Below are 23,205 nucleotides of genomic sequence, written 5' to 3' on the forward strand. Positions count from 1 at the left end.
GCTTTCTGATAAATGTCTGCAAGTCCATTAGAATTTTGGACATTTAAGACGTTGGTGAGATATTTGTCAAATTATGTGTGAAAGTCTTGGTGAATGTCTCCGTGACATGAGTGTGAACGATTCACTATGTAAGACCCGGGCGCGTTGGAGCTCAATCATCTTCTCGGTGATCGTTCTTTATTGGGGATGACCTTCTTGTTTCCATGCACAGACCGGCAAAATGTCGAAGGGGGATTTCAATTTCGTTGCTCAATAAAATCGCCTGCAGCAGTCTTAGCCTGTTGGGGGATAGGGGGCTGTTGCTACACTCCTGTTGATTTATTCTCTTGTCATAGCCGAGGGTACCACACGATTACTACCGACCCATGCCCTATTGTTAGCTCATTTTAGGATCTGCAAGAATGCTGTGGGATTGTCGCTCCGAGCCTTCATTCAGAAGGAAATGGTAGGCAATCGATAGCTCAAGCCACTGCGCGGAGAGTCAATATGCCAGTCAAATCAGAGCACATTCAATCTTATATAAAAGGCGATCAGAGTTTTATCGAAAAGGTGTTGTGTAAACGAGGCAGGCAAATTAGACGTAATCCAGTGTGTAAATAAGGTGTTGGCTGTAGTGAAATGGACAGATAAAGAAGGAATTACATTCAAAAGCTCGTTTTTTATTGACCTATTATGCATTTTCTCCAAATCGGATCAGAGTTTTTTTTTCATCGGTGAAAGTTCGTGGGAAAATGTCTAAACTTCCTTTTCTAGAGACTCCCATAGTTATAAGCTAACTTTACATCCTCCATGTTAATAGAGTATAGCAACAAATGTTCACCATCAGTGTAGAGACAGTCTTAACTAATTTTATATGCGATTCCAAAATTATTATTTTTGTCATTAGTTTTTTGTGATTTTTATTTATTCGTACATACATTTATCTTTACTTGAGACTTTATGTATGTGGAAATTAACTCAATAAACTCAGACTCGTAATATAAGTTTATCGGTAAAAGTTTCACTATTGTCCAGTAGCTGTACTATAGCTCTATACGTGTATGAACAAGGGCCCATGCTATATATCGCACGTATCTGTTATTCCTTGTTGAGGTGTATACAGCCCTGTAGCCCAAGCGACATGTTTTCTACATATGTGTGTAATATTTTGTTTCTCTAATTTTTTATATTCAAACTGCTGTGTCCTGTCCTAGATTGGTTCCAAATGCTAATACGACATTGGTGTAGTTCAAACAATGTTATTGTTACCATTCCAGACTGTTGGCCTCCAGTACTTTTAAATATTTATACACACCCTTTCGTATGGACGGTTCCCTGGAGAATTATAGCATGTACACTGTTCTTCACGTCTGTATAATGACCTGGTGGTTAAAAGCTCAAAGTAGCTGTAAAACCGGTTTAATGCTGGCCTTTAGTGCAACCGAGACTCGTATTTTTTGACTGGTGACAATGTACACACTAGAATTAACACACGACTTTGAGACTGCTTTAATGTATGCGTCTAGGACATTCCATGAGTCATTAAGAACTGTTAACTAGTTACTTGAATCCATTCTAATTTCTTTCTTCATACCCTTTCTTAGTTCTTTCGACGGTCCGTGTCGAATGTAGTTTCGGAAATTGGTGTTGCGACTATAGTGACTTGGAAATGTCATTGTGAAATGGTATACGAATATCTGTTTCGATCACCAGATTCAAACTCTGTAAGGACCAGCATTCACGTGTGTATTTAAAGCCTCAAACCCATGTTTACTTTTCAGATTAGTCTTTCGTTAAAGTAAAAATACTTTTTTTGGCTTCTCACAGCTCTCACATTAAGGTTAGCCTGTTAGACAATTTAACACGTGTCTATAGAAATGTAGCACAAATGTGCACTGTAAAAGATGTAGACCTGCTCTGAAAGCTGAGGAATAATTTTCGCGAACTACCACACGAATAAATAACAGGTATGAAACACATATCTTGGGAGTGTACAGAAGATATTCACTTTCACAGCGAGCGGTAACTGTGAACGCTCTCATGCCGTGATATCCCTCACTTCGCAAGGGATACATTCAGCACAGGGTTCACCTGTGGTTGTTCGTCAATGTGGTTGTATGGTTGTCATTGTGCCATGGTCATAACACAGATGAGCAACGTTCGCAAGCGGAACTGTCTGACATAAGCACAGCGCCGGGACAGAATGTCGATTTGGAATTTGAATTCTGACGAAGCGTGAAGCATCTGAGCGTACGTTTTGGCAGCGCCAAAGTTTGTCTGACAAGAAGCTGGCATCGCGCCACTTAGCGGCCTTCGGGTCCGGACCGAGTGGGGATTATTTAAAAAAAAAGAAGTAATGTTGAACATGGTCTGGGATTGACTCACTGGGTCAATTGATTGTGACTGGAAGAGCTATTAGAGCAATTTGTCTCCATGGTTGATTTTAAAAAGAATTTGCTTATTTGATTAGCACGTCCTCCGCGCTCCTTGGCGATAGAGTCCAACCATTGCGGAACACTGCAGAGAGATTCGATGGCATGCTGACGACAGGCCATGACATAATAGCCTTTTGGACTCGAGGAATGGATTCTGTCTCCCAAATCTGCTAGAAGGAATGCCGGGGAATGGAATTGAAATTATAGGGAGAATCAATAAGGGTTAAACTGTTCCAGCCATTGCCCTTAAAGATTAGCTCTTAAGTAGCAGTTATTGCGTGTTTGCGCTGATTGACAGTCTTTTGTTAGAACATTGCGGTTGACCCATGTCACGTTCAGTTACGACAGAATTGACATCTGCTCAGATTTTAACAGTCTGCATCATGTTTGCAGTGACTGTAAAGCTATGGAATAAGAATGTGGTTTGAAAAATGTGTATATCTGACTCCCGGGATTAAAATAGATACCATGTAATAAATTTGAAGGATTTCGACGAGAGCAGGTTGATCTGAATTATTTATAGGACTATTATAAAAACTGGACAAATTCCAAATCGCTTTGAAATTTCTTGAAAATGCCATTGTATAGTGAATTAATAAGGAATGCGTCGTTACTCTCCAAGACAACTCATGGCACTGGTCAAACAAGAATACTGTGCAGGCATTTTGCATGAAATGTTCGTGAATCTTGTTGGAGTGCTTTTGGAAATTTGCTTTCGGACGGGTCCTTGAGTTTCCACGCTTTTAACTTTTGAAGTCACGATTAAATCTTATGTTCGTGAATCTTCCTCTTCATCAGATGCCACCGTGTTATTGATAAACTGTTAATCTAATTAAAGATGTTGCATATTTGTTAGATGCTGCATGTATATATCGAATATCTCCGACTTTTATTGAAGAATATGGTATAAATAATACATAATTGGTGTTCAGAGTATTAAAGCTGTAAGCCACAGATTTTGAAACTTCTAACAATGCGCTTTTATTGGGACAAATGTCTTAATCGATACTATACAGCAATAACACGAATGTAAACAGATAGAAACAAAAATACACTGGCGTAGGAGAGAAGAGACTCAATACTTCGACAACGGCGACACCATGTTTCTCACCTGCGTTCGAAAAACTGTCACGTGTTCATTCACACGTGATACACGTAGCCTGACTCGCGTGTCTCCATAGCAGCCCTGCAGAGTGACTATATAGCATCCTGGCACTTCGCAGAAGGGCTGTCAAACTGGCGCCGTCGGTATAGGAGGGTCGACATTATACAGAAATAAATCTCAATTTTTCTCGACAGGAAGAACTAGCAAAAAGCTGATGGTCTTCAGATTTTGCACTCACAGCTTCAGAGAAAATTCTATTCGATGAAGTCATCTTGTGTTGTGTATAATGTCAAGGCCGCTGTACTGCTGTTAAGAACACCGCTTAAAGGCCAGAGCGGATTTATTGTCGGTTTCTTATTCTGTGTAATAATATGTCAGGTGAAATTTGCTTTGTGAATATGCCATTTTCTTCCTACGTAAAAATCACTTAACATTTAACTTCGCTGAAAATCCCAGAATCCGAAAGTTAAATCTGTCATATACGCCTGTGGCATGGTTATAAACAGATGCAAATATTAGCCAATGTGTCTATTGGAAAGACGGGATATCGGCAGGGTGTATGCCTGTTAACAGTACACTGCTATTAATTCAGGCGGCATATACTGACAATTAATAATACATTCCATTTTTATAGCGCACACTAACGCCTGGCTTCTGTATTATAGCCCTACTCCCTGCCTGTAAATATGAAATTTGTGGCTTTCTAAAAATGCCATCAGAACATCTGTACTTTACCAGAAGCTTTCTGTTCATCTCGTAAAGTAGTTATACTGACAATGTTTCTGTCTACTGTGACGCTTTTATTGATTTATAAATTCATCATATTCTTCTTAAACATCGAAGCATTGGTTATCATATTTAATCACCATAGATATATGCCTTAGTCCTTTTGAAGAGTGCCAGACAAAAACAAAAAGAAATAAAAACTAATGCACAAGTTAACGTTTGCTTACAGCGTTGGTACATTTTCCCATAAATATTCATACTAACAAAAAGAACAAGTGGCATGAAGCATAAAAGGGGCGTTTTGCGTTTTTTTTTTTTTGGTAGTTCTTCCAAAAGATTGATTTGGCTATGTTGAATTTAGAGGGACCTTGTTTTTTCCTTGCAGGTGATATCAGAGATTTACTGTTCCGCTGCCCGGATGGGACGTTCGGTTACAAGTGTCAATTCCGGTGTCACTGCCGCAATGGGGACACCTGTAATAAGGAGACAGGTTGGTGTCGATCAGGCTGTGCTAATGGCTTCTGGGGACCCGGATGTCAGCTGAGTGAGTATAGCAACAAACTAATTAGTCCTCTTTTGATTAGCATGCACGTATCAAGCGGTTACCAGGTCCTATTCATAAATGTTACATCATGGAAATGCTAAGATTAAGTGTGACCGGATGCCAGTTATAAACAATGTCGTCACTAGACTACTTAGCCCCACTTTGATATGAATCCCCTTGACGGCATTCTATAACTTTGCTCACTCAATTTTCAAAGGTGGGTTTTTAATGTTACTAGAATAGTAACTATTTTTTATTACTGTTAAATATCCAGAATCAAGGATAACGTATAGTAAGAATTTCCAATATGTACAGGCAATGTTTTTACGATTAGTAATTGGTTTGTATGCAGTGTTCAAACTTGAAAACCTCAATTCATCAATATTTACATGTACAAACGTATCGACAGCTATATACTAGTATGTGAATTACACTTGAGTGCAGCGTGATACATAATAAGTAACTATTTAATTACTGGGCTGACGAAGGAATTATCTATCTATCATGCGTCTTACTCATGATTGACCCGCTTTGTAGAGAGGCACATATTATTCTAATAGTACAATGAATGCCTACAGCTAGACGTGACTGACAACATGTGCACAAAGCATAAATCTGCACTCAAAGTAAACGAAATTGTAGAGTTAAAGTCCTGTACAGCATAAAGGATTGCGGTCCATCTAATAATTAGTACTTGGAGAATGGGGATGAAAAGATCTCAAACGGCGGCATTAGACGCATTGCTTCGCGGCAATGTTCTTCTTCCCGGACGGAATTGCCACCCAAACTAAGAGAGGTTAAAGGCTTTCCCTCTTAACTCTCCATGATCAAGCTGGCTTTTTAGCCCCGCGGTTAGTTAAACCAGCACCATGGTGACTGGTGACTCACGGAATCACTGATGCCTATCACATGGCAACGACCATGGGGTGCGGGTACATTAGTTTATAACGACTGACCCCCATCACACTCCCTCTGCCCATACTGCATGGACATCATGCCTGCTCTTTTATTAACAGTTGCCAGAAGCAAAGATCGAGCCCACACGAATTCCACGTCTGGGTTTGATGCATTGATTGTTCATCCTTCAATTTACTCAAGTTCTCTTTATATCTTAATGAATGATTTTTGCGATGTACCAGAATGATGGGGAGCCTGTCACAGTAACAGGAAACTGTACCCACTAAATGAAAGCTTCCTTGGCAATGTTGGTACGCGAATGTGTCAACAGATATCGTCAGCACTACACAACTCATGTGATAAGTTGATGTTCGTGCAAGCAATGGGTTAGGCAAGTGTTTTATTCTAATTTGGTGAAACATAAGCCAGCGAGATGTCTTTTCTCCTCTTGGAACTGAACGTGCAAGCCTATATCCATTGAAACACGTTTGAATAGGCCTGAGTCATACCTTTATAATAGATCGTTAATCAAACGTAGAGCTTCCGGACAAAGAGAAATATGATATTTAGAACACCCTTTAATTAAAATTATATTTAGATTGAAAGTGTATAATTATAGCGGCAGTCGTAATTTTGCGTCCATTTTGAAAGCAGATTAAACACTTTGGATTTGATAAGAATGGATTGGCTTCAAATGCCTCACATAAGTTTCATTCAGCACGTTTAATATTCACATGCAGTAAGACTCAAGAGTCATCATATAATATGGTAAGGTATGGGTAAACAAACGTCGTTAAATTAAACTGAATACTGCTATCATTCATCTGTAATGAGGAGTAAAAAATGAAAAACGTGGCTAAAAAGGTATTAAAGGAATATAATATAATATGTATGACAAGATAATGCGTCGCACCTGTTAGCTTCAGGTAAAACTAATCAGTGAATCGCAATGAACACTTCGTCTGTGTCCTCACCAAAACAGGAATCACTCTCAGCGCGATATTGCATGGCATTTGAAAGGGTTTGATCAGTAGCAGACGCAATTTCTCTTTTATTTGTATTTCTATTACCGCTTGGCGTTAACATCAATGCACATTTCCGTCTCTTACGGGCAAGCTGACGGGGAACAATTACCCAGCCTTCAAATCTATTAAATGCCAATAATTTGCACAAGATAACATCAATACAACTGTAATGCACTTGTAAATACAGCATACGACTTAGAGAGAAAAAATTGATTACTTTTTCCACATGTCGGTATTTAACATTCATGGTAATGGTATTGACAGTTTTTGAGAGGGTTTTCTGGTGAATTACTAAATAACACGAAATAAAGAGTTTTGAAACAAAATTTTATCAGTATTAACAGAAAGGACAAACTTTTGCATCATTAAATATATGTTAGAAAATATATGAAGTAATTGTTGCTCTTATAATTCAAGTGATTCCTGATTCAGACTGTAGGGGACAATGTCCATGTGCAATATATTTTAACAGCGTTCATAAGGAGTTGACAATGTGGACACCGTCTGTAAGCCTTCCGCTCAAGGCGGCGGTTGACGGGCTGCGAAATGGAAACCCGTAAACTATAACAGAAACTGACAATATGGATACCGTCTTGAAGCCTTGGGCTCAAGGCGTACATATTGACGAACTGCGACATGGAAACCCGTGAACTATAACAGAAATTGACAATATGGATACCGTTTGGAAGCCATGGCCTCAAGGCGTACATATTGACGAACTGCGACATGGAAACCAGTGAACTATAACAGAAATTGACAATATGGACGCCGTCTGGAAGCCATCGGCTCAAGGCGTGCTTGTTGACGAACGGCGACATGGAATCCGGCGACCTATTATAGGAATGGACAAGCTAATGGCTCAAGGCGTACTTATTGCCGAACAGCGACATGGAAACCCGCGAACTATCACAGGGATGGATAATATGGGCTTGGAAGCTGGTGGATCAAAGCGTACCTATTAACGAACTGCGACATGAAAACCCTTGAACTATCGCGGGAATGGACAATATGGACATCGCCTAGACAGGAATGGCTTCAGGTTCGAAAAATTCACAAGCAGTCCGATATGTACGGCAAGGCAGTTTAATAAACGCCCATACACCAGACATCAAAGCAATCAATGGGTTATACCTGGCGTCACCTCCATTATCCGGTCCCCGAAGATGACAGGACTAGACAGCGATAGGCTTCTCCGCTATCAGGAATGGAAATGAGCCCAGGGACATAAAGCTGGTCAGTGGCTTTGCATGAGTCACATTGCACGACCATCCATGCACTGAACCGTGGAAACGTTATATTGATTTGCAGTCTACCGGACAAAAAGCAACATTGTCACAACATTATTAAGATCAGCTGGACCACTCGGATGCCTTTGATGGGATGTGCTTAATTCCATATATCGCTCTATTAACCGTACATAAAAAAGGCTGCACAAAGTCACAGTTCTTAACCCCCACGTTTATATCTCAAGTTCATATTCGGGGTACTTGTGGGCATTCTAGAAGCACGATCCGCCCAAAAGGTAGTAACAGGAGAATGCCCAGGTGATAAATCGCACAAGTCGGCAACCAAATTACTCTAATGTTGTATTAACAAATGGGAGGCTTATTGCCAGGATCTGACAATGTGACAACTAAATACACTGCGCACATGAATCCGTTTCAGGACTTCACCTGTTTGGTCAGGGTCACGAAACTGTATGGGACTTCGTGATAATTTTCCTCTCTTCGCCTGATTGGTGTGCTACGCCGTACTCAAGAGCTCATAATCTGGATATATTCAAAGAGTCTAGTAGCGTTTTGTCTGCCATCTAACGTGACACAATCGTATTAGTTTTCGTGTTTTTCTTTAAGTTTAATTTATAAGTAACATCACATCCGTGAGACCCTGCAGGACTTACAGAAGACGTAGATGTATACATTCTTGTCATTGAACCCTGTTTTTTTTTTATTTATTGATTGATTGATTGATTTATTTCATTTATGTTGTACGCCGCACTCAAGAATATTTCACTTATACGATGGCGGCCAGCATTATTGGGGGAGAAAAAAAGGCAGAGCCGGGGGGAAACCCACGACCATCCGCAGGCTATAAGCAGACCTTTCCTAGTAAGGCCGGAAAGAATCCTTCTTTGATCAAGATATGACTTTGGAACTGAAGTAGCTCTTTAAAACTTTGGGGACAAAACATAAGAAGTACAAGCTTGTTTCATTCTAGGCAAATATCTCTACTGTTATGTATTACCCATAACATCCAGGACATTTGTTTAAATATTTAACACATGAACACCATGCATGTACAAGTAAGGCACCCTCGGGGGTAATATATACAATCGAAATAATTTGCTACATCGGCTGGATTCTTGCACAGATTAATAACAGATATCACACGAGTCGCTGGAGCAGTGAACAGCATGATATGATTTATCGATTTTGAAAACAAGCTGATAACATAATTAACACTCAAATAATATGACATCTAAAGCTGTTGATTAACGATCACATCGTCGGATTCCATGGCTTCGAAGAAAAATCTTGTTAGTCGTTTTTGGGTGCTCACCAGATTGGGCTCATCAGACGCTCTAGCAAACCAGACGTTCGGGGTGCTCACAGGATTGGACTCTTCACACGCTTAAGGAATCCAGACAAACGTATCATTTGCCGTTGTATCATATCTGCTCGATTGTCGCGCTTTATTTATTTAGTTACTTATTTTATTTTATTTTATTTTATGTGTGTTTTAGCGCCTTTATTCAACCCTTTTTTAGCTACCATGAAACCACGGCTTATTGTTGAATGAAAGCTAATTACCAGTAGTAAACCATCACCGTTTGTTAAGTACCTAACAAACATCTTTAAATTCGTAACCGAATACTCGAAAGCTGCAATCAAACGGGTCACTACGGTTGTATGAAGGCGAAAGTTTGATGCGAATGAACCATACGTTGTTACTCTTTGACATGAAACAGCCTCTTTCTTTGTATAGGCCTACGTATTATATATAGGCTGTGATTTTGTTCTTCTGGGTCTTCCCTTTCAAACATTTATTTATTTATTTGATTGATGTTTTACGCCGTACTCAAGAATATTTCACTTATACGACGGCGGTCAGCATTATGGTGGGTGGAAACCAGGCAGAGCCTGGGGGAAAACCACGACCATCGGCAGGTTGCTGGAAGACCTTTCACGTACGGCCGGTGAGGAAGCCAGCATGAGCTGGACTTGAACTCACAGCGACCGCATTATTGAAAGACTCCTGGGTCATTACGCTGCTCTAGCGCGCTAACCAACTGAGCCAAACAAAACATAACAACAAAGACAACCGACATTCATGGTGTTATAACGCTGGATAGCAGCGACTATCTCGTTCGTGAACAAGTGACCAAATCCAGCTCTCACTGTTTCGACTGCGGCTTTAAGACAAAGGGTTTGTCAGATACTCGTTAATGGTCGGTGGTTTTCTTCGGGCATTCAAATAAATAAATCCATGATGTTTATATACATTTCTGTCTATTTCTTCTAGCTAAACTTATTTTTTTTTCAACAAGGCAATTGTTGTGGATCTTCAGAATTCCTGGAATCTCAGATACACTCCATAGATCCTTGTTTGGTTTTGTTGGACCATGTTATAGGCGTTTAACCTGTTCCCTGCCATGATTCAGCTCAAACCGTTTCATGATGGATGTTACCACGGATATTACCGCTCTTATTTAGTTTTCCTTTTGTCATGATTCAGCTCAAACCGTTTCGCCATGGGTTTCAGTGCTCTCGCTTAGTTCTCCATATGTTATGATTCAGCTCAAACCGTTTCACCATGGCACGGCTTGTTTAGCTCTCCATTTATCACGATTCAACTCAAACCGTTTCCCCATGAAACTGCTCTCGTTTAGTTCTCCATTTATCATGATTCAGCTGGAACCGTTGCCCATGAAAGTGCTTGTTTAGTTCATTTATCATGATTCAGCTCGAACCGTTTCCCCATGATACGGCTTATTTAGTTCTCGATTTATCACGATTCAGCTTAAATCGTTTCACTCTGGAAATTACCGCTCTCGTTTAGTTCTCCATTTATCATGATTCGGCTCAAACCGTTTCACCATTAATGTTACTGCGCTCGCTTAGTTCTCCATACGCTATGATTCAGCTCAAACCGTTTTACAACGCTGCAGATTAGCCGTATAGATTACAATGCTACGTATAGATTAACCACCGAGGCTTACCAGATAAGTATACAAAGCTGATCTATGCCATTTGTATTTATGTACATGAATGTTTAGTCATCAAGAAAATGTATCCAGCTGCATGAGCTAGAAATACATAATTAAATGTTCTGAACAAGCATTATATCAGTTGAAGGCATTTGGTCGATGCCGAAACTTCAGCAGATATAACTTATGTCTAGAAACTAGCTCAGCGTTTATAACGCTCTTAGCTTTTACATATCTCGCTATTCAGCTGGAATCAATTTACCAATGATTTTAAACTCACTTTGTCGTGGTCTGTATTTCAGCTCAGGGATGTTTTTACAACGGCCAGAAGAAGGCGTACATGGGGACGGTGTCGGTGACACAGAGCGGCTATAAGTGTCAGAGATGGTCGTCCCAGGTGCCACACCGACACACCTACAAACCGGCAGACTTCCCCGACGACGCTTTCCCGGAGAACTACTGCCGAACGACTCACGATGCCCACAAGCCCTGGTGCTACACGACAACGCCGGGCAAGCGATGGGAATACTGCAATGTTATTAACTGTGGTAGGTGTGCTATGCTGTAGCTCTTTTATATTACGGAGATGATTCCTAGACTCAACCATATTTACAGCAGTCAACTAAATAAATAAGTGAAATATTACATTTATTCCTTGATTTTCTATCTTTTAAACGAAATCAAAAATTCTCGGATTCAGGGGTTGACGGACAACCGTTTTCGGCGTTCCCGGTCATAAATCGAAAGACTAGTGTTCGAACAATGTTCAACTCAAACTACAATTAGAACAAGAAAACAGAGAACAAATTAGGTTGGAGCAGCATTCATCACTTTACAGTGATGCGACAAAGACACAAAGTATGTTCTGTAAATTTAATCAGCGTCCAGCTGGTGAATCGTAATAGTATCAAAATTATTTATGTCCGAATACCTTTTCAAAAGTAAACATTTTACCAGACCCAAATGGATAGGCCATTTGTCCCAATCAGCCCCATCTTCGATGAAGAAGGATCAAACAGTAGTCCGGGCTGTTAATGACGTTGTGACTTCCCAGCACTAAATGGTGTGGGATTGGACTAATCCAGATCACAGTCTGCTAGTGTAAAATACTCAGATGTGTAGTAAAAGGTAAAATTCATGGCCAGACTAAATTTAATACTGAGCATGACTGTTCGTTCTCTTTCGAACAGATGGGTTCTGTCTAATATTAAAAACTGATTAAATGGATCTGACTTTAAGACTATTTCTTAACTCTTTTTTCATACGAAACCGTTCTGAAACTTGATGAATATGTGCGTCGCATATTGCGTAACAGAAGATTTGTACAACTCTTGCCTCTAATCAGAGTGAAATCTTTAATTCTTTGCTGTCCGTTAAACTCTGTTTCTAAATCTCACGACTTGTTTTCTGATCATTATCACGTTCTTTCGAGAGGAGTAGATCAATCTATCAAAACTCAATCTTTTTAAAGGACAATCAATCAACCAGGCTTTTCAGTCACTAAAGCCAAGAGTTTGTGCTTTTGTTGGATTTCATTATCCCCGATTCACCGTCTTCAAAGTGAAAAGTATGGAAACTTTGAAGTACCACATTCATTAAGTGAATACAGTCTTGTACGTGAGAATTGGATGTTGGAGATTGGGGGTTGACGATAAGGGTGCAAGCTCATATAGTTGTGCGCGATCGGGACGGGGGTGGAGCATCAGCCTGAGATTACGTTAATCAATCAAGGTTTCACTCTTCACTCTTATATACCGTCTCCCCCTAGATTGCCCCGCAGGCCGTTTCGGGGCGAACTGTGCCAAAGAGTGTCACTGTTCCAGCAGCTTCGAGACGTGTGGAAGTATTATGGGCATGTGTAGAGGGCGCTGTGGTGACGGATGGCGGGACTTCGGCTGTCAAACAGGTTCTTATTACACAATATATTGTCGGTAGCTAATCTCTTCCCGAAACGTGGTTGGTCACATTCTTGGATTATTTTTTATCCAGTACCGGTACTGATGGTGTCTGGGTCAAACTTGGTATATTGGTACCGTGTACTAATTCAGTCAGTCTGAGCCTTTGTACGTGAGCGGATGACATTGACGTCGATCAGTTTTAAGAGAATGACAGAAGCTTCTGCTAGCAATAATAAGTCTAATAACGCGAAAGGCAGTCTTACAATGCTACTTGTTAATTATGAATAGCGATTATTCATAATTAATTCTGTCATTTTTGTGTCACGTTTCAGCCACGTCATGTGCACGAAATCGCTACGGTTGGGACTGCGCCCTCAGATGTCACTGTGAAAACTCATCTGACTGTGACCGCTTCAGTGGTCCCTCCTCGAGCTGTGAATGCGAACGAGGCTATTTTAACCCACCAAAATGTGAACCAGGTATGCGCCACGGTGACATACTCGGTCACTAGGATGACTTTTGGTAGTGAATGCCATTTTGAAATGCATTCCGATTTTATTTAAAAATATGGAAAGTACACAATTATTTCTTTGATATATTCCAGAAATGTTTTTGAATAATTTCTTAACGCCAGCAAATAAATTTTGGATGACATATGTTTCAAATACGCCAGTATTCTGTGTATCTTCTCCCATGTGTGTTGAATATCCGTTAATTATTAACATTTGTAAAATATAATTCATTTATGTGAAATACTTTTTTCAGTAACGGCGCCCAAGATCATCGAGCTGTCCAATTCTAAAGTGAATCCAGGTCAGCCTACTGTGTTCAACTGTACAGTAGCTGCCTACCCTACGCCATTGTCCAATGAAATTGTCTTGAAAACTCCACGTGGCAAATCCATCCGTTTGATTCGCTCCGATATCCTTCATGAATATTCATTTACACGAGTCAGCCTCTTCCAAGTGAATAAAGTTATCCCGCATGAGATGTACAGCTGTGAAGTTCGAGGAACTGCGGGTGCTACATCTAGGGCATCGCGGGCTTCAACGTACAGTAAGTTTCGCTACCCTTAGAAAACAAAGGTAAAATGGTGAAATAACTATGTGGGGCCTGTGTATCTTAATAAGTGAGCATCACTGTGTTGCTGAATGAATTTTACAAACACTATTATATATATATATGGCAAAAACCTCTGTACTGAAACAGAAGCCAAAAACCATTCGTGCAAACTGCTTGGAAGCCGGGAAGCTGCTCACAGTTCTAGTTCAGTTTATTTTTTGTTTATTGTCAGCATTGTGCTTTTGCTACATTAAATTTAAGTTGATTAATGACATCAGAAATTCGATTCTTCATGCAATATTTTCTTACTTTGTGAGTTTTATAGAAACAGCCAGTTGCTCCAAAGCATAATAGCTAGCCATGAGCAAAAATTGAAATCTTAAAAACTTAAGTCTATTGCTGGCCTTTTAGCACCTTTTGTTCTAGGTTATGCAACATTCCAATCGCATCATCGTCAGTTTAATGGGCATGAGAGTCCTTGAATATTTTATTTGAGTGTTTCGGTTTTTTTTTCATCTTCTTAAATATGACGTAAAGGATGTGAGACGTAATGGAATTCCACTCGCGCGTCTTTTATTTTCCCTGAGGCCTGAGGTAGATTTTTCGATTTTCCTAAACTAATCCTGGTTTGTAGAGAGAAAAAATATCTTGTGCCAACATGGATGAAGACATTTTCATCGAAGATGTTATAGCGGTTCTACTGATTTTTACCCTAAGGCTGTTTGCAGAGAAGAGCCAAATCTTTTGATTAATAACAAACCAGTTGAACATTTTCTAACATGACTCTCCGAAGAAATTGGATACGGTACCGACACGCCTTGTTACCACCCTCTGGCCAGACTTAGTACGCGCCTACCCAGCACGTATGGATCGAACATTGCCCTCATCGTGATAGTATCATCTGAAGACACCCGGGGGCTCTTCTGTCTGTTTCATTCCTCGACAGATGAAAACTGATGTAATCAAAACCATTAGACAGCTTTTGTCATATCGGTCTGTGCGGTCTGTGAGGAACATAACCCGTCTAAAAGAAGTCTCTCAAAGGGTTGTGTTCATTGCGTTTTTTCTTTAATACGTTATTGACTCTGTATAATTTGCTCGTAAAACAAGAGGTAGTTCATAAGTACAGCTGGCGTAACAGATGGAAATAGTCCCTATTTAGTGAGATATAGGTCCATGATAAGTTTTCTTGTATGAGGATATGTTGCATGTTGTATACCACTATGGATAGTCTAAACCGTCCTTGCCGTCCTTGCTTCTATAGCATATGTTACAATTTTCAAACCATATCTACAAGAGGTACAGCAAAATTTACATAACCGTGTGCTGAATGGCTCAAAATATTTTGCTCAGTTTTATATGATCTCAACTATCATGTCAACATACAGGCAGAAAAGGAATTAAACTCACATGACCACTGTCATGTACTGTTCGGAAGGGGACAAGCAAGGAGATATGATATAATAAAAGGCTTACAGCACAGAAAGTAAAACCGTGGTAGAGACGACAGTTTGAGAATTGGTGAATTATCAAACGTTATCCGTGTTCATGACTGAAGCAGAATTAGATAAGAAAAAAGGCAATGTAGTTAACTGCAAATTATAAGGCGTCACTAGGCTACAATTACTCAAGACCGAAATACAAAGTAATATCGTTGGATAGTTCCGATAGGAGATGAATGAACGTATGAGGTTCAAAACATGGTACCCACCTTCATTGAAAATACACACAGCAACGTACAAAAGTTTAATTACCACTAACGTAATCGTGACTATTTCTTTTGACAGCTCTACCCAAATTGGTGAACCCGCCGTCCATTCTGTCTAACGGGATTCAAACCACTAATATCTCCATGGCCTGGGAACCCTGGAATCCTAAAGTGGACGTGGGTGATCCACCAGTGATTTGGTACAGCGTTTTCACCAAATCACCCAAGGACAGGAAAGCCAAACTCGCCGGGATTGTGTACAACACTTTCTGCGGTAAGAAATGCACATACGTCTTGAAGGATCTCCAGCCACACACCATGTACGCCATTCATATTGTGTGCCGTCGGGAGGGAGAAGGCGGCGACGGTCCCCCAGGCCCCACCATTAACGCCAGGACGCTGTGTGCCGGTAAGGATGCACCTTGTTCTCAATGGCTGTTGTTGATATGCCACTCTGTTTGACTGGACAAATCAGCACGATACTGAGGACTGCGTCGTTGAAAGGAAAGACAGCCAAAAGCATAGATATACAGCATGTGAAAGCCTATCCCTTTCAGCCTTAAAGCCAAAAGCATAAACTTTGAGTATGGGAACATTGTATTACACTATGTTAAGGTGAACCACTCAAACCAGATCACATACGATCGGCTACAATTATTCACATATAATACTGTGATTATAGTTTAGAAGCCAATTTCTTGTTGATATTTATGTATGTGGTTGTCTTTCACTTCAGTTTTGATGACAAGCGTTCTCCTACTCTTTGCTGTGGACTATCTGCATACCCTGCACATATGAATAGAAAATGTATACACATTATGCGACAAGACCCATGACTTTCTAACGCAAGTCTACTTGGACCAGGAGCCCACTCCACAAAGCCAGTTTTGACTTGTGTCAAAATTTGAAACATGTTTTTAGAGCTTATTTTCAAGCCTTGTAAATTAAAATCTGACCACTTCATCAATGTTATCTTAAGACGTATGCATGAAAATTTCAACGTGTAAAAAAAATTAAGCATTGTGACAACGTTTTAAATTTTCATTTAAAAGAGAAGAAAACTTAAAAACATGACACCATAAGCTGAAAAGAGCACATTTATTTAGCACATCTGGTGGTGCCTGCTGCATAATTTGGCGATTTTTCCTCGCCATACACGCAAAACCTGAATACGGCCATCGCGTCCTCCATCTTTAACTCCCTGTAATTTATGTTCGAGTTTTGTTGTCTCTCAGCCAATGAGAGTCGTTAAACTGCCGGCTTGTTCGTGTAAACTCGGAACCTACGTCCAACATTCCAGTTTCCCGATCGTCAAGCGGAAAACTAACTGTATTGTTCGCTACCTTCTGGGAAATGTACGAACTGCACTTCGGCGGTTTCCAACGGCAATTCTCCTCTTAACACAGAAGACTTCAGGGCTAGCTCTTAGGCAAAATGGAATCGCCCACAGCGGATGTTGGCGCGGACTTTATTTATAATTTATCAACTTGAGCTACATATTAGAATTTTTATGGCATGCACCAGCGAGGAAATGCATACTCTTTTCAGTGGTATTTGATTGATATTTAAATTTTCTTCTCCTTTAAGTCAGAATGTCTTTGTGGAATGAACTCATGACGGACTCGCCTTTTATGTATAATGTGACGGCAATACCTCTCTGTTAAGTAAGCATATTGTGGGTGACATATACTTCACACATGACCTACATGTACATGTATAACCTACTGTATAAGTAATCGAACTTCACATCAAACACTTTGGTGTTTGATACCTTCTGAATCTAAATTAGAGTCAGTTTAGGCAAACGAAAGTAAAGATGATTTGAATCGGTAGAGTCGATAGTGTGAAATCTTTGGAGCTAAATTTTTGTAACGGGCTTGTCATTTATACACAGCAGGTTTGATAGACAGAATGAAATCAACGTAAAAGACGGATGGTGTATACGTAAAGCGGAACATGAATTTGGTGGTCTGGTGATATCTGATCCCAGATTGTAGAACAGACTGTCGGAGTGATTAATGACTTACACTACGCTACACTCCAGAGTTTGATTATCTGAGCTGATGCCAGAGGAAACAATTTTTATTTAAATGTTTGTATGGTACCACAAATGAAACTTCTCTACATGTGAATGCAGCGATATTTGTCGTACTCACATTTAATTTGTCTGTTAGCCTCTTATTTAAAACATTGAATAGTCTATTTAGAACGATCATTTGAAAATCTCCTGTCCACGCCTTCCCCCAAAAATGTTTGGCGAGGAACATCAGCCAAAAGGCCATCATACATTGTATATTATTCTTAATTTCCTGAATACGAGTTTGTGGCAAGCTTCATTGAGTATACTGGGATGGAAAAGCCTTCACGTTCGTGATGGCTGTCCACTTTGTGGGTATGCTGGTATGTGAGCAAGGCTCTGTAACCGGTCATAAGTCATGTAAAAAGAAGAAAAGGCGTGTTTCAAGGGAGTCGGTGTCTAACCGTTGCTTTCCGACAATGGCCTCCTGTTCCTCTTGCACGGGTATGCCGATAAGTTTACATATGGTAAAGAGTGAACTGGTGACTCATAGTAAATCGACTAGTCTAGGAGCCGGGCTCATACCGTCTGGTTTTCTGAACCAACAAGTCCCGGTATCACATGACATAATCAGATCTCACAAAAAAAAAACCTGTACTGAAATTGGTTCCAGGGAAGTGAATTGAGTTAGTACTGGAACTATGTAATGTTAGAGCCACGCTATCCAACGGAAGGATAAGGTCAATATATTATAAACATTACGTGTTAGCACCGTGTACTGGAATGTGGCATACAGAGTGCTATGCTGGTCATAATACCATTTTCATGGAGTCCACTGCATGTCATATTCAATAGGGCACATAGAGATTGAAGTTCCCCTCGTGGTTCGATAATATCAAATATAGTCATAACGGAACATAACCCTCCTCTCACCCCACCACCACCCCAGACTCATATACACCACTCTCTCCTAATGTCGCTGCCTTATAGAATTACATGGTATCACTGAAAGGATTAGACCAGAGCTTGGAGCCAAACGCATCAAAGCTGTAATATATTTACAGTACGTCATACACGCACTGCTCAAACTGTACAGTGATCAATAAAAAAAACAACCGTTTCAGAGGCCTTCAAGTCAGATTTAAAGTTTTCCATGATGTAAATATGATAAGAAATGTTGTTCACTGAATCACGCTATCTATATGAAACATTTGTTTGTGTGAAGTTTAGGGTTATTCTGGATAGGCTGGCCATGTCCATTTTAAACGCGTGAAATTGTTATAGAATGTACATACACGTACATTTTAAATGTCCATGTCCAGACCACTAAACATCATCCACCACAATATATGAAATATTCTTCAGTACGGTGTAAAATACCAAGGAGATAAAGAAATAAACAAAGAAATAGACAAACACAACAGGGCTACACATACAACTATGAAGAAGGACGCGATATCAGTTGAGGGTTGTTTCTTCAATACATTGTAGTACAAGTTCCGTGGGTCATGCATTCGTTAAACACCACTTTCAGTTCACCCATATGGCTTGTATTCCACAGGTGAGACAAGTTCGTCAGTAACTTGCCAAAGGCTTGTGGGTACAGCTACACCTTCAACCATAAAATGACTTTCTTGTCATAAATGAAATCTCCATGAGTATGGCGTTTAAACAACTGAATGTTAACAGTTTGAAACGATTAAATAGTTTGAAACTGTTCTATCTGTACATCTGTAGTGAAATAATGCCTTCAATGGATGTTGCTGTGGTAGTCATTTAAAAATGCGACAGACAGACAGACAGGCAGACAGACTTATGTTGTAATGGTTAAGTGAATGGGTGAGTAAGGTTGCCGTATCTCACGCGTCTGTATACTATGCATATACTTCTTGGCCTTTGCTGAACCCCAAAAACTAGCACTATTTCCGCCATATTGTTTTCAGTCTTGTTTGAAGGTTTGACACACCTAGTCGACGTTTGTTGAATGTGTTCGGTTTTTGCCGCACTGCATGTTATTGCTTTATGGTTTAAAATGTTTATCACAGCACCAACGCAGCCTGTGGAAATCCAAGGATTGACGTCCAATATTTTCTACAATTATTCTACGCCCCGCTCAACCTTGACCGTCAAATGGAAGGTAAGTATATATATGTGTCATGTATCACATTTAATTTAAGCATCAGTGCAAGGGGTCCGTGGTTTACTCCGGGAACTCAAGCAGAGGTAGAAGCGAATCTTAGGAGCTATTTTCCATTAAAGAATGCCTACATTATTTCTTTTGAGAATTTTTCATAGAATAATTTTACACCTATTACTGTAACCTCTGTACATAAACCAACAAATTTATTTCACCAGTATAAAGATAACAGATTAACGTTCTAATAATCTGACTGCATACAATGTAGTAGTACACAGATGTGTAGTCTGTGTGAGATATTTTAGGATATGAAGTCCTATGCATGAAAAGAAACATTGTCATAGTGTCATTGTGATGGCCTCATTGGCTCCGGTGGTGAGCGGACTAACGGAGCGGAATGGTTTGGGAGCCTCTCACCAATGTGGTCGCTGTGAGCCCAGCTCATGCTGGCTTCCTCTCCCATCGCAAGTGGGAAGGTCTTCCAGCAAACTGTGGATAATCGTGGGTTTCCACTGGGCCCTGCCCGGTTTCCTCTCACCATAATGCCGTCGTATAAGTGAAATATTCGTGAATACGGTGTGAAAGACCACTTAAATAAATAAATCAAGTATCTTGTAATGTTTAAGAAAAAAATGGAACGCTGCTTTTGACTTTATTCGGATTCATTCGAGGAAGTTGATTATCTGCTATTGGTAAAATAATGTTTACGTTTTCCGTTGTAACTCACTATTAACCCCACAATTCATGTTGTGACGCCATTATAGTTAACAAACTTTATACATTTCTAAAAATGAAACTTTCATTTCCACTTTGCAGAATCCACCAAAAGACAGTTTAAACTGTAAAGAAATCGTGCGCTACTTCGTGTATCTTAGCAACTCCAGACTAGGCACACCTCCTCGTTTGACCCAGCTGCCGGGTGGGAGCCCCACCCGTGTGACCTTGTCTAACCTTGAGCCTTTCACCTGGTACTGTGTCAGGATACGGTATCAGACCGATGGACGTTTTCCCAGTCCACAATCCAAAGAAAACTGCGCCCAAACACCCGAAGCTAGTAGGATATTTACTCGATTTTAACTGAATTTAACTGGTGTATTGTTTTTCTTTGTAAATCTAGATATTTGCTACCTCACTGGATGTTATTGTTAACTGGAGTTTTCCCCTCCTTTTTAAAAGTTCTTAATTCTTTCCAACAAACTTGTGTATGTTGTACTTGGAGATTAAACTTAAGCTGCGTACTTGTAATTATACCTATTTCTTTCATGGGTTATTGTCCGTATTGTGATCATTACAACTTCCTCTCACGTACAAGTGCTATGTAGACTTTTGTGTATATACTGAAGTTGTCATTCTATGCATAATTCGATTTGTGGCTGGTGATATTTACGCAATTGACAAGATTATACAGCGCATGTGCATGTACTAGATAGCTATTATGCGTTTTAAGCTATTGTTAACCTGACATTGCGAGAATGACGTTTTTACCTGGTTGGTGTGACTATTTTGTCCACAATTTGCAGGCTTATGCCACCATCTTTTAATCCAGTTTTGAAAATATGCTTCTAGACACACTTGCTTAAGAAACCAAATACTCACTTCATTAAAATATTCATTTATCAATATCGTGTATATGTATGTGTCCATGTTGATATATTAGACTAATTCCCCTACACTTCATTTATATATTAACCCAAACTTACCTAGTAATGAGCCCAGTATTGAATTCGACAAATTCGTTTGTATTACATTCACGTATAGATCTTGAATGCGTTGTTAACTCCTTAATATATCTTGTGTACCCCGCGTTTATTTTATGTTCATACATCTTGTTAATTGATGCTGATGAATTATAGGATCTGCAGAGCTTGTTCGTATCGATATGTTAATATCCACATTGTTCCTGTTATCAACTTTTGGGTTGTCACTAACTTTAACACAAAACTAACGATACAGTGATCAAATGACCTAACTGCATAGGAATCTAGATGCTGAACTAACTCATTTGCATATATAACCTACATCTGTGGAGAGCTACACACGGGAGACAACTCTCACTTAACATGTAATTTTGTCCTTACTTTCAGCTCCTTTGCCTCCAATTAACTTGGCTTTACAACGAACAGGAAGTGAGTCTATGACACTGAGCTGGGAACAACCCACCCCGCTTCGGGGCAATATCACTCACTATAGAATTGTGTACAGCGACAGCTCGAACAAGAAACAGGAAAAAACCCTGACGGCAATTGGGACCCATATGCAATATATACTGACTAGACTTCAGTCATTCACAGAATACAAAATACAGGTAAATGTATCATCATGATGTTCTAAGTGCATATTAATTACTGTAAATTACAAAATTTCTCGGTTGCCTCCGGCCATAATGCTGGCTACCGTCGTTTAAGTGAAATATTCTTGAGTACGGCGTATAACACCTATTAAATAAATAAGTTAAAATTCCTGACTTTAACGTCTCTTTCGTCTATAAGGGTACATGTTAAGATAAATGTTTAAGTACATGGCCCGTACTTAAAGTACTGCGTTGAAGCTTTGCATTCGTGGAAAGCAGGGGAGCTGCTTGGAAATCGTATTATCAAGTCTATCATACTTAGCTTATTAACATGCATTCATCTAAAAAAATCTTGCAGGTCCAAGCTATAAACTCTGCCGGAGCCGGGGACCTATCAGAAGCGATCATCGCTAAAACTTTACAAGGAGGTAAGAATGCTGCAACTACGTGTATGTGTGAGGGAGTAGGGCCTCCCTGTCCGAGGTGGCTAGCGTTCCAGCGCGGCGCAATTAGCGTCTCACAAATGTGGTCGCTGTGAGTTCAAGCCCAGCTCTTGTTAGCTTCCTCTCTGGTCAAACGTGGGAAGGTCTACCAGTTACCTGCGGAAATTCACAGGTTTCCTTCCACCATAATGCTGGCAGCTATCGTATAAGTGAAACATTCTTGAATACGGCGTAAAATACGAATTAAATAAATAAATATAGGTGAGTGGAATTTATACATTCCGGCTGTGTTATGGTCACAAACATTTGCTACTGTCGATTAGCTGTTATATCATTAAGTTTACATACAATGCACTTATCCGAAACTGCTGGGTTTTATTCCTCAGTAGTAAAACGAAACGTCTGATTTTGGCAACCAACGGTATGGATCTATCCACGTTCAATAGTGATAATATTGTTCATATGACAATCCCAATACTGCGACTAACTGGAGGCTTTTTAATTTAGTGCCAGGTCCCGTTAGGTCTTTACGGAACGTCACCAGAACGTCGAACGCGATACGTCTGATGTGGTCAGCCCCCGAGAAGACCAACGGCCAGCTCGAGTACTATCAGGTATGTCCACCTTTCTCAGGAAAGGTAAAGGCAAAGAAAACAGTAAGACGAAGTAAAAACATGTATCAAATGAAACACCCTTAAACACTTTCCAGGAAAATAACTCGATTTATTTCTT

General features: G+C 40.0%; 1 protein-coding gene across 1 annotated transcript in view; it reads left to right on the plus strand.

Moving 5' to 3' along the window:
* LOC135470615 (receptor-type tyrosine-protein phosphatase T-like) overlaps positions 1 to 23,205 on the plus strand; it is a 77,769-nt gene that overhangs the window by 30,651 nt on the left and 23,913 nt on the right. Inside the window, exons 2-12 of the mRNA XM_064749652.1 lie at positions 4,631 to 4,789; positions 11,221 to 11,466; positions 12,687 to 12,824; positions 13,149 to 13,295; positions 13,582 to 13,872; positions 15,666 to 15,995; positions 19,649 to 19,740; positions 20,557 to 20,794; positions 21,825 to 22,045; positions 22,389 to 22,458; positions 22,981 to 23,087. Of these exons, the coding sequence (XP_064605722.1) occupies positions 4,631 to 4,789; positions 11,221 to 11,466; positions 12,687 to 12,824; positions 13,149 to 13,295; positions 13,582 to 13,872; positions 15,666 to 15,995; positions 19,649 to 19,740; positions 20,557 to 20,794; positions 21,825 to 22,045; positions 22,389 to 22,458; positions 22,981 to 23,087 (2,039 nt within the window). The remainder of the gene's footprint in view (positions 1 to 4,630; positions 4,790 to 11,220; positions 11,467 to 12,686; positions 12,825 to 13,148; positions 13,296 to 13,581; positions 13,873 to 15,665; positions 15,996 to 19,648; positions 19,741 to 20,556; positions 20,795 to 21,824; positions 22,046 to 22,388; positions 22,459 to 22,980; positions 23,088 to 23,205) is intronic.

The sequence above is a fragment of the Liolophura sinensis genome, chromosome 7, assembly GCF_032854445.1.
Source record: "Liolophura sinensis isolate JHLJ2023 chromosome 7, CUHK_Ljap_v2, whole genome shotgun sequence".
Classification (NCBI taxonomy): Eukaryota; Metazoa; Mollusca; class Polyplacophora; order Chitonida; family Chitonidae; genus Liolophura; species Liolophura sinensis.